At 49.3% G+C, this 12,133-nt stretch overlaps 1 protein-coding gene across 4 annotated transcripts in view; it reads left to right on the forward strand.

Annotated features, from left to right (window-relative positions):
• ADD1 (adducin 1) overlaps nt 1–12,133 on the forward strand; it is a 49,855-nt gene that overhangs the window by 30,395 nt on the left and 7,327 nt on the right. For 3 of the 4 annotated variants that reach the window (XM_081958964.1, XM_081958965.1, XM_081958966.1), the window contains exons 11-14: nt 923–1,024; nt 2,047–2,136; nt 9,513–9,669; nt 11,644–11,739. In XM_081958964.1, coding sequence (XP_081815090.1) covers nt 923–1,024; nt 2,047–2,136; nt 9,513–9,669; nt 11,644–11,739 — 445 coding nt within the window. Of the gene's footprint in view, nt 1–922; nt 1,025–2,046; nt 2,137–3,701; nt 3,795–9,512; nt 9,670–11,643; nt 11,740–12,133 lie in introns of all 4 variants that reach the window. The other variant, XM_081958967.1, reaches the window with a different exon arrangement.

A 12,133-nucleotide genomic window follows, 5' to 3' on the forward strand; every position in this document is an offset into this window, starting at 1 on the left:
CCTTCTTCTACTCTTTTCGACTTTTGCTTTGAATTTAAACTTTGGTGATGCCCGCCTTTTCTTCACGGGACAAAATAATCCACCTAGCCTGGTTATTATCATGCTGCTTTTCATATTTCTGTCATCCCGTGGTTTCTGTTGGCTTTGATGTGTTAAGATATCTGGGAAGTGAATCAATGATGATGCGGACAGTTAAAAAGATTTTTGAGCAAAATTTCCCATTTCTGGTTTTATATTTCCATCATCGAGCCCATCTGGATTAATAGCCTGGCCCTAAACCCTCTTTAGGGTTAAGAGAGCTTTATTCCAACAAACAAATTTTTTACATCAGAGGTGTCTGACTGGTGGACTTCATCTCCCAAAATTCCCTGGCCTTCCAGGGAAGTCCACCAGTCATCAAGTGGCCAGGTCTCAAAGCTTTCCATCAGGGGTATCCAACCTTGGCAGCTGTTAAGACTTGCGAACTTCAGCTCCCAGAATTCCCCAGCTGCCTGGCTGGGGAATTCTGGGAGTTGAAGTCCACAGGTCTTTAAAGTGGATGCCCCTGCTTTAACATTGTCACGTGCGAGGATCTTCTGTTTACAGCCTCAAATTGCTTTAGTGACCTACGGCTAAAGAAGGCCTCTTGCATCTTAGTACCCCTTTCCAGATGCCCCATTTTTTCCCGGGGTTGGCAGTTCGGGGACACACGCCCCACCCAGCTAAGCAGCTGTTCCAAACCGAAGGACGGCTTTTCTTTTGTCATTCCTTCTCCCCCCCCCCAAAAAAAACCCCAAACCAACCTCAATCATTGGTTCAATTCTCCTTTGTCGAATCTTGCATGATCTCCTGTGCGATAATGTTGCTGTTTTGAAAGAGGCCGAGCGTTTCGGTGGGCCCCCCCTTTTTTTAACACGCCTGTTTTCCATGCTGTTGTTTACAGTGGACTAAAGAGGAGGGACACAGGGCTGCCTCGTCTGCTCCCCCAAACCTCTTTGTTCCCTTGAACACGAACCCAAAGGAGGTCCAAGAAATGCGGAACAAGGTTGGTACCAGCCAGGACACGGGTCTGGAGGTTTTGGGGAGATGTGCCGTCCAGCTCACGGCCCATCGGGGACCCCTCCGGATAAGGGGGAGAAGAAAGTTCAGGCGGAAGATGGGCTGCCTAAGACTGACTGGCCCTGGGCATGGGGGCCCAGGAAGGGGCCAGGCCATTGGGGATTATGGTTTTGGGATCAGCACAGGCAGTCCTCGACTTAACAACAGTTCATTTTGTGACCGAAGTTACAACAGCGCGGGAAAAAGTGGCTTGCGACGACCGTTTTTCGCACTTACGACCTTTGCAGCATTCCCCACGATCAGGGGACCAGAATTCAGACACTCGGCAACTGACTCACATTTATGACCGTTGCAGGGTCTTGTAATCCCCTCTTGCGACCTACTGACCAGCAAAGTCAACGGGGAAGTCCGATCCACTTAACAACGGGGCTGCTAACTTTTATCAACTGCGGTGATTCCCTGAACAACTGTGGCAAGGAAGGTCGTAAAAATGAGGCAAAACTCCCTTCACAAGTTTTCTAGCTTAGCCGCATAAATTCTGGGCTCAGTTGTGGTCGTAAGTCGAGGACTGCCTGTATCAGAGAGGGGAGTGTTAGACTTTGGCAGCACCAGAGGTGGGATCGCTTCATTTGCCTGTTGGGAACGAAAGAAATCAGGGTTTGCCCCATTTTACATGTTTTTCTTGTCACTGTTGTTAAGCAAATCACTGCTTAATGGTGAAATGGGCTTCTCCATTGATTTGTCGGAAAGGGGGGGGATCACATGGAACCCCCTCCCTTGCAGCCGTCATAAATACGAGTCAATTGCCGGGGGCCTGAATTTTGATCACATGTCCATGGGGAATGCTGCGACGGTCGTAAGTGTGAAAGAAACGGTCATCTCTTTTTTTTCCAGTGATGATGTAACTTCGAATGGTCACTAAATGAACTGTTGTAAGTCGAGGGCTACCTGTATCTTGACACTTGGCCTTCTCTCTCTCTCTCTTTCTCTCTTTCTTTATTTGGACAGATCAGGGAGCAGAACTTGCAAGACATTAAAACAGCCGGACCGCAGTCACAAGTCCTTTCCGGGGTTGTAATGGACAGGTGCCTTGTGCAGGTGAGAACGCGACGCAGCTTCCGCTGCGGCTCTGCATGACCGCGTGGCCTCTTTTTCTTGCTCTTTCCTCATGTAGCCCCCTGCAACTTAACTTTAATAGTAGACAGAGAGTAACTCTTTGTCCGTTAAGTGCGAGGGGCAAGCAGGGGCTGCCTTTACCACGCCACAGAGGGCTCAGCCACATAGTGGGAGGCTGCTCTCTAGCAGCATGCTGGTCCCAGGGCACAGGTCAGGCTGTGTGGTGGTGTTCTGAGCCAGCTCCCTAAACACCACAAACCCTCTGTAATCAATCGATCAATTCCTTTATTGGGAACGCCAGCAGCCCCTGCTCTCTCACAAAAGGCTAACAGCTCCATCCAGCCGGGAGATGAATAGCTGTCTGCCACATCTACTCATCTCCGCCGTCTTCCTTTGATCCCCAGAGCTAGGGTGGGGCTTTGCTAGCAGCGGTGGCTCTTTCAGCCCAAGGACCGGCCCATAGATTTCCACTGCTCTCCTCTCCTCTGCCTATCTGCACGTCAGGCATTGGACCCAGCTGTTCCTCCTCTTTGTCATCTGGGGGAACAGAGCTGGGGGCTGTTGACTCGCCATCTGAGGGCTGACCGACGGCCTAGCCTCCACCCCTCTCTCTCTTCCCCCCCTTTCCCCCCCTCTCTCTCTGTGCCAGCTTTATTCCCTCTTCCCCCTCAGAGCTCCCAGGTTACCTTGATGTCTACCCTGACTCCCATGCCGACGCCTCCTCCTCGTCCTCTGATTTGGCTGTTGGAGGGGCTGGCGGCCGACAGGCCACAGCAGTTGTTCCTGCATTCATGCAGGGACCCCTTCACCGAAATGGGTGTATTTCCTAGTGGGGTGGTAAAAAAAACCCACCAACACCAACCCTATTACCTTCTCAAAAACGGAAAGAAGATCCATCACATAACTTTGAATAGGGACATGGTGGCTCAATGGCTAAGACGCTCAGCTTGTCGATCAGAAAGGTCGGCAGTTTGATGGTTCGAATCCCTAGCGCCACGTAACGGAGTGAGCTCCCATTACTTATCCCAGCTTCTGCCAACCTAGCAGTTCAAAAGCACGTAAAAAATGCAAGTAGAAAAATAGGGACCACCTTTGGTGGGAAGAGAACAGCGTTCCGTGCGCCTTTGGCGTTGAGTCATGCCGGCCACATGACCACGGAGACGTCTTCGGACAGCGCTGGCTCTTTGGCTTGGATATGGAGATGAGCACCGCCCCCTAGAGTCAGGAACGACTAGCACACATGTGCGAGGGGAACCTTTAACTTTGAATAAGCCCACACGAAGAGCTTCAGGTTACGTCCAGGTTATTTCCAGAGTTCTTTCTAGCTGCTTGATGTCAAACATGGCCAGGATATCCCCTAAGGCAGACTTCAAAGGGTTGCTTTGCATGCTCTCCTATGGCCGCTGCTTGTGCATTCCACACACACTGAATGCTTTTCTGCATGCTGTCTTTTTTATTTTTATTTTTTAAGGCCATGCCATAATGCTTTGAGCCGATAATCTAAGCCCGGGTTTGGTTTGCTCTGTCTACTCAATTTCCTGTTTCAGGATGCTCCCCTCTCAGACTGTACGGAAACAATTGAAGGGCTCGACCCCACAGAGCAGGCCTTTAGTCCAGCTAAATCTGTCTCTGTTAGAAAGGTACTGACCGCTCTGTCCTTCCGCTCTCAATGCTCTTTCGCTTTTAACCTCCTTTTTTTACCCGGGTTTATCGTTTCTCTTGCTTGGGGTTACAAGGGGATCCACACGTCAGGTGCGAGTTTGATGTCAAGTAGGATCTCTCAGGGCTTATAATAGGGGTCCCCCAATCCCCGGGAAACGGCCCACTATCGGGCCACGGTCCGTGTTCTGACCGAGGCTTCCCCCAAAAAGCATGAGGCAGAGTCCTGGTCCTGAGAAAACCCTTTTTAGTTAAACGAATGTGAAATCCTCTCCTTCACCTTCAGCCGAGGCCTGGCAAAGGGTCTTTCAAAGGTGAATTTATGGCCACAGACCTTATCTAGCTTGGAAAGTTGCCAATGTAAATATTTTCTCAAATGAGATGCTGTGCAAGGAAAGATTTGGCACAGAGTCTCTCAGATTCACGGACAGATCTTCACACTCCTGAAACGAATCTAATGACCGAACGAAGGAATTGTTTCCTGCAAAAGCCCCCTCCCCTTTCGCTCCTCTTTTATGTCCTATGGGAGGGGAAAATCACCTTTCACCTGTGGTTTTATTCCCAAGTCGACCCCTGTTCTTTAGCTCTTCCCTTCGCCTGGCAGCTCTGCGCATGCGCACACTGGGAACAAGCTCCAGCTGTTCCTCTGCCTCACTGATGTCCGACTCCGAAGGCAGCTGAGAACTGGCATAGGGCAATGGCCCCCTCTCTGCTTCTGATGCAGAGCCCTCGCCCGAGCCTTCCCCAGCCTCCAGGACTGGCCCATCTTCCTCCCCAACCTCCTCACTGTCAGACTAGGCTGCCAGCTCCGCTGGAAGCTGGTGGGCCACAACAGTCCGTTTGGAAGCGGTCTGTGTGAGTGGCTGGCCTGCACACACGTGTGCATCTCAATTTACATAAGCAGAGGACAACTCGACTTGTGCAAGCAGTTGGCCAGTTCCTCTCCAAACCCCCCTTACCCGCGCTGGCCGCCAAGCCGTAAGGATTGGCTTAGAAGATTCTTTGAGTAATTTCCTTTTAAACATGGAGCCACCGATTTAATCCTGCTTGATGCCCAGAAGTAGGACTGTCTGTTAATGGAGTGCTGGCAGTCCATTTGTGGTTACCTGAAGTAACCACATGCCATACCAATTAATCAGTGGAACAACTTGCCACCAGAAGTTGTGAATTCTCCAACACTGGAGGTTTTTAAGAAGAGATTGGATAACCATTTGTCTGAAATGGTATAGGGCTTCCTGCCTGAGCAAGGAGTTGGACTAGAAGACCTCCAAGGCCCCTTCCAACTCTGTTATTCTGGTTGCTGTCCTAGCTGTGGCAGCTGCAGAGGCCAGTGCTACCCGGGTAAATGAACAGGAGGAGCAAACAGAAGTGGGGCATAGGGAGCCAAAGGGGAGAGGTCTTTGTTGGTCAACTCATAACTTGAGGAACTTGTGGATGGGGAAACTGCTGCCCTCAAAACCATTGCGCGGCACAACATAAAATCATTCAGGAAGTCACCCACATCTCATGGATAATGTCTAGAACCTGTAGAGCTCTCCTGGCTGGCCCATCTTCCTCCCCAACCTCCTCATTGTCCGAATCTGCTGCCAACTCTGGCAGGCCACAGCAGTGACCCAGTCCTAAACCTCAACATGGCTTCTGGCGGTTTTTCTAGGAAGAATCTCAAAAGATGCCTGAGTTGAGTGTTTCCGCACCCTGGGAAGATAACGTTCTTGCCAAATTTCGCCCAAAAAATATCCGGTGGTGGTTTTGGCAACGTTGCCTAACCTGTTGCTAAGCCGGAAGGGGACTATCCGTTGTTCAGACGGGCGCATTGCGGTTTGTGGGTGGCGTTAAGAAGTCGAGGTAACAAACGCTTAGCTTTGGAATGGTTAAGATTCAAATCCTCACGATGTCTCCGTAGGACCCGCAGGCATTTCTGTTCACCTTCCGTGGCAAAGTCACCCAAACTCTGTCATCTGCTCCATAGAGCCTCTGATGGGTTACGGGGTGCTTCTCTGGCGTGGGGGAGGGGTGTTGTTTCTCCAGCTCTTGGAAGAACGTCCTCACTAATCTTGAATCCTCAGGCTTTTGACGGTGACGAGATGCTTCATTTTTCCTTCTGCCTTTGCTATTGGGCCTCCTCGCCTTATTCGTAACCCTGCATTCCCCTCTTTTTCTCCCTTTCTCTATCTTAGCCCTTCAGAGAAAACGCTGGGAAAACCAGCTCAGTTTGGGGTCAGTCTTAGCCAGGCCTTTGCAATTGAGACTAGGGTACTCAACTCTCCCCAACCAGCCTATTGTTCTGACCGAGGCTTCCCCAAAAAGCACGAAGCAGATTCCTTGTCCCGACAAAACACCTTTTATTAAACGAATGTGAATTCCTCTCATTCACCTTCAGCAAAGACCTGGCAAACAGTCTTTCAAAGGTGAAGTTATGATCACAGATCTTATTTAGCTTGGGAAGCTGCCATGTAAATATTTTCCCAATGCAGTGCTTTGCAAGGAAAGACTGGGCACAGGGTCTCTGAGATTCATGGACAGATGTTCACACTCCTGAAACCAATCTAACGACCAAACGAATGAATTGTTCCCTGCAAAAGCCCCCTCCCCTTTTGCTCCCCTTTTATTTCCTCTGGGAGGGGCCATTCATCATCCACCTGTGGCCTTACTCCCAAGTCGACCTCTGTTCTTTAGCTGTTCCCTTCGTCTGGCAACTCTGCGCATGCGCCCACTGGGAACAGGCTCCAGCTGTTCCTCTGCCTCACTGATGTCTGACTCCGAAGGCAGCTGATAACTGGCATATGACCCTGGCCTCCTCTCTGCCTCCGACACAGAGCCCTCATCAGAGCCTTCCCCAGGCGCCAGGACTGGCCCATGTTTCTCCCCAAACTCCTCACTGTCCGAATCTGCTGCCAGTTCCATCTGCTGGTGGGCCACAACATTTATGATTCCCTATACAAAATGGCTTTGATATTACCCCTTTCTCTTGGATTGAAATTGAAATACTGTTGTTTCCCTTCCTGAACAGCCTCATATAAATTACATGTGGTCATTCCTGCAAGATTCATTCCCGTGTCCAAACACACCCAAGGAGTTGTAGTGGTGTGTTTGAGATCTGTCATATCAGGAGATAATCGATTGATTTAGTTTAGCTTAGTTTGATTGTCATTACACCTCGTACAACAAAATTAAATGCCTTCTTCAATGTACATTATAACTATAAAACTAAAAACACAACCGCACATTCTTCACATGCTATATAATTGAAACTGAAAACCTGATATTGCATTAATCTTGCACTATACCATAGAATTCAACAGTTACTGCTCTGGGATAGAAGCTGTTTTGCAGCCTGTTTGTCCTTGTTGTTTATTGTTCTGTACCGTCTGCCAGATGGTAATAGTTAAAATATTTTGAGCTTTCTTAAGGCAGCCGGAGCTATAAAGCTCTTCCAAAGAGAGGAGGGGGCAACCAATGATCCTCTGGGCAATGACGTTGACCCTCTGGAGCGTTGTCCTATCTGCCCCTGTGCAATTGGCAAGCCATACACAGGGGCAGTAAGTTAAAATACTCTCTATGGTGCAGCGGTAGAAGGTTACCAGCAGTTTTCCATTCAGGTGTTGCTTCCTGAGAAGCCTCAGGTGGTATCATCTCTGCTGGGCCCTTTTGAACAGGGCTGCAACGTGAGTTGCCCCAGGTCAGGTCCTCCTTTTATGCCAACATCCAGAAACTTAAAACTGGCCACTTGCTCCATTCAGTCTCCATTGATAAGCAAGAGCTGAATGTCTGATCTATTCCTTCTATAGTCCACTATAATAAGCTCCTTGGTCTTATTGGTGTTAAGGGCCAAGTTATTGTCTCCACACCACGAAGCATCTCCAGGAGGACATTATGAGAGAGTTCCTGAGAAGGAGAACTGTGATTCTAAAAAAAAAAAAAAAAAATTAGAATTGGGTTTATCTGCTCTTGTTTTCAAACCTGGTAAGTCTGTCAGCCTTGAGAATTTTTGACAGGGTCCCTCCTGAGTTGCTTCATCTTTATGCAGTTGTGGGCTCTGCTATCTGTTATCTGACTGGTACCCGGGCAGCATCCCTTCTCCCTGTCTCCCAAGGTCCTTCCAACATCTGTATGCAAACTGCAAGGGAATTATTGGGTGCACGTTTAAATTTTCGATTTGACCTTTTTTTTTTTCCTTGTGGAAATTGGATGGGACAGAATAACAGGCCCAGACCTTTACAGATACAAAGCTTGGGTTTAGACTCACCTCTTTATCTCTCTTTCCACCTGCCAATTTGGAACTGCTTTGGGCAGCTGTGATTACTAGTGGAATTTCTTTCCAGTGTTGTCCAGATAAGTGCTTCTTATTTATTTATTTATTTATTTATTTCTTGGATTTTTAGACCGCCCCTCTCCCAAAAAGGGACTCGGGGCGGTGTACAGTCAATACAATAAAACCAGTCATAAAATTAAATACATTTAAGCTACATTTAAGATACATTTGGAGGGGAGATAAGCTGTACTAAGAAATAAATAATTCTAATCCTAAAAACATCACAATTAAAACCCCAAACCCTAAAATAAAATAAATCCCTGGGAGGTAAAACTAAGAAAGTGCCAGGCCAGCTGATTGAAACAGGTGAGTCTTTAACTTTTGCCGGAAGGAACGGAGGTCGGTGGTAGTTCGAATGTCTGGGGGGAGGTCATTCCAGAGGGTTGGGCCCATCACACTTTCTTATCCCACTTCAGTGGCCAGCCAGGAAAAGCACTTGCATATTTTATCCCATCAGGGGATTTGGTGATTTATTGGCTATGTTTATAGTGCAGTTTAATCAGAAAGCTATTTTTACTACTTTGTAATAATTTAATCCCTTGTTTTGTTTTTTCTAAAAATTGGCCGTGTTAGATTCTGTTTTGACCCAGCTCCCAAACACGACAAGTCCTTTGTATTTAACTAAAAGTTCCCTTTATTATGAGCGCCAGTAGCCCCGGCAAAAAGATTCTCTCTCAACGCAGACTAGCAAGTCTGTCAGGCAGGGAGATGAATAGTTGTCTGCCACATCTGTTCATCTCCGCCCCCTTCCTTTGATCCCCAGAGCTAGGGTGGGGCTTCGCTAGCAGCGGTGGCTCTTCCATCCCAAGGACTGGCCCATAGATTTCCATTGCTCTCCTCTCCTCTGTCACATCTATTCCTCTCCACCCCCTGCCTTTGATCCCCAGAGCTAGGGTGGGGCTTCGCTAGCAGCAGTGGCTCTTCCAGCCCAAGGACCGGCCCATAGATTTCCACTGCTCTCCTCTCCTCTGCCTTCTGCGCATCTGCACATCAGGCACTGGACCCAGATATTCCTCCTGTTCTTCATCAGCCACCTGGGGGCTGTTGAAACGTCATTTGGGGGTTGACCGACAGCTCAGGCTCCTCCTCTGTCTCTCTCTCTCTCTCTCTGCCAGCTGCCTACCCTCTTCCCTTGATGCTGACCCTGACTCCCACACCGCCGCATCCTCCACCTCTAACTTGGCTGCTGGAGGGGCCGGAGGCCGACAGGCCACAACAGATTCCTAGTGCGAGATCAGCAGGGCAGCCTCTCCTCTCCATTCCAAATTAAATTCTTTAGGGACATTGCTTCATTAACATTGAGCGCTTCCCATTCCCCCCCCCCCCCCCATGCCTCCAGGGTCATATACCCCAGACGGTGAGCGCGCTTTTTCTTCTTCTGATTCAGGGGGAGCTGGTGACCGCCTCCAAGGCCATCATCGAGAAAGAGTACCAGCCCCGCGTCGTCATGAGCACCACTGGACCCAACCCTTTCCACAAACTCACGGACCAAGAACTGGACGAGTATCGCCGAGAAGTCGAGAGGAAACAGAGGCAGTCTGAAGGTTTGTGCGCGGCATGGGTACCCTCACCTGCGATCCTGTCGCGCCTGTCTGAAGGGGCAAACCTTGCTGGAAGACGTGGTGTCGCTTCCAGAGCCTCCCCTGGGCCGATGCTCGTGGCATCTGTGAATCCATGCCACGCGTTTGGTCTAACCACACCACGGTCAGAAAATTTCTCTCTGACTTGCGGCCCAGAAGGCGAATTACAGGGCTGCCACTCTGATGTATGCGTCATCGTACATTTCTTTCCAGGAGTTTTATACCTTTCCTGCTCTGTGTGAATGGGGAGGGTTGGGGTTGGGGTTAACAGCACCTTTGCAGAGGAGAGAAATAGCTGCAGTTACAGGCCGTCCACCACCAGAATTCAGCCACCAACCTTTCTGTGGCTAAGTGAAACATTTGTGGAGTGAGTGAGTTGAGTCCATTTTACGACTTTCCTTGCCACGGTTGCTAAGCGAATCACTACGTGGAGATACTGCAATAACAATAGCACTTATATCCCGCTTCCCAGTGCTTTTACAGCCCCTCTCTAAGTGGTGTACAGAGTCAGCCTCTTGACCCCAACAATTTTGGGTCCTCATTTTGCCCACCTCGGAAGGAGGGAAGGCTGAGTCGACCTTCAGCCTGGTGAGATTCGAACTGCCAAACTGCTGGCAGCCAGTGATCAGCAGAAGTAGCACGCAGTACTGCAACGGTCGTTAAGTGTGAAAAACGGCCGTAAGTCACTTTTTTCGGTGCCGTTTTAACTTTGGCCACTAAATGAATGGTTGTAAGTTGAGGGGATCCTATATGCAGGGGCAGAATTTTTAGGCTTGCTGGAGTTCCCGCACAGCCTGACGTAGGTTAAACCTCTTGCAGTAGCCTTATTGAGAAGCTCTTGGGTTTCAGCTTAAAAGGCGCCTGGTGCCGTAATTCCCACTTGCACTAGGCGCCGGCCTCCAAGGAGGATTTTCCTAACTTTTGACTCCTTGACTTTCAGCAGTTCATTTAGTGACCATTCGAAGTTATAGCGCCACTGAAAAAAGTGACTCAGGACCGTTTCTCGCAGTTACGACCTTTCCAGCACCTCTATGGTCACAGGATCAAAATTCAGTTGCTTGGCAACTGGTTCATACTTATGACCGTGGGTGTGTCTCAAGGTCACATGGTCCCCTTTTGTGACCTGATGATCAAAGTCGACGCAGAAGCCAGATTTCACTGAAACATCCACGGGACTAGCTTACGAACTGCAGCGATTCACTGAACAACAGCGGCAAGGTCGTAAAATGGGGCAAAATTTGGTGAACCAGCGTCTCATCAAACAACAAAAGTGTTTCACAGAGAGCTTGATTTATTTTTATTTTTTACTAGCTGATAAACGGGTGTTGCCCAGGTATTTATAGACGTCGAAGCGTTGGTCTGACGGAGCCATTGAGAGGGGCCTTTCTTCCCCCTACTCACATGCGCATCATCCCTGCCCTCTCCCTTCCCCCTCCCACGCGCTCCTCTCTCACACCCTGTCTATGGTCCTGGCACATTGCCCCAAATCCATCAGGCGCTTCCTCATTGGTCCACTGGAGGGCAAAAGTCACGGCTGACTTTCCAGAGGAAGCTGTGAAGGAACTGACGTCACAAACAATTGACGCTCTAGGATGCCACACTCACTTTCCTTAATGACCCGGGCTCTCCCTTCTCCCTCCCATGACATAACAAACAATTGCCGCTCTAGGGCCCTGTACTCACTCTCCTTAACGGGCCAGGCGTTCCAGAGTTATGCTGGAACACACATACACACACCACAAGGTGTGTCTTACCCCCACAGTATTTGTTTCCAGAGGGTAAGTCATCTGTGTACCAAGTTTGGTTTAAATTGCTCGAGGCGCTCCAGAGTTACGCTGGAACATACATACAGCCATTTTTTAATATCTATAAGGGGGGGGGGGGGAAGAAATATAGATTTTTTAAAAAAAGAATGCAATTGTAATCTGTTTTGTGTAGAAGATTGTGAAGACGGCAGACAGCAGGGCGATCGCAGCTCTCCGGACCAAACTGTTGCTTCCACCCCACCCAGCACTCCGGTCAAACTCGAGGAAGGTATGTGTTGTGTGAGTTGCACCCAAGGCGTTGTGTTTCCATCGACAAAAAACCCCAAGGACGGCACTTCTGAATGAGAAGGTGGAGCTAAAGGGAGCTCCCAAGAAAATCACCCCTCCGGAAGGTTCTCGGCGGACAAATTCACTCCACTCTCAGTGGCCAGGAAAGGGCAATTATAGCTTTCCAGCGTTTCTTCAAAGCATCCGCAATCCCTCCGACGAATCCAGTAGCTCCCCGTTTTACGTCCGATCCGTATGTTGCCCTCGCACGGTCTCTCTGCCTTGAACTGGGAGAATAAAATTGGTTCAAAGTGCACCGACTTCGCTCGGAGGCCATTCCCCCCCCCCCCCGCCACACTTCCATAGAGCTTCATTCACTAATTTTGGGGAGAATC

The sequence above is a fragment of the Natrix helvetica genome (genome assembly GCF_964273705.1).
Source record: "Natrix helvetica genome assembly, chromosome: 7".
Taxonomy (NCBI): domain Eukaryota; kingdom Metazoa; phylum Chordata; class Lepidosauria; order Squamata; family Natricidae; genus Natrix; species Natrix helvetica.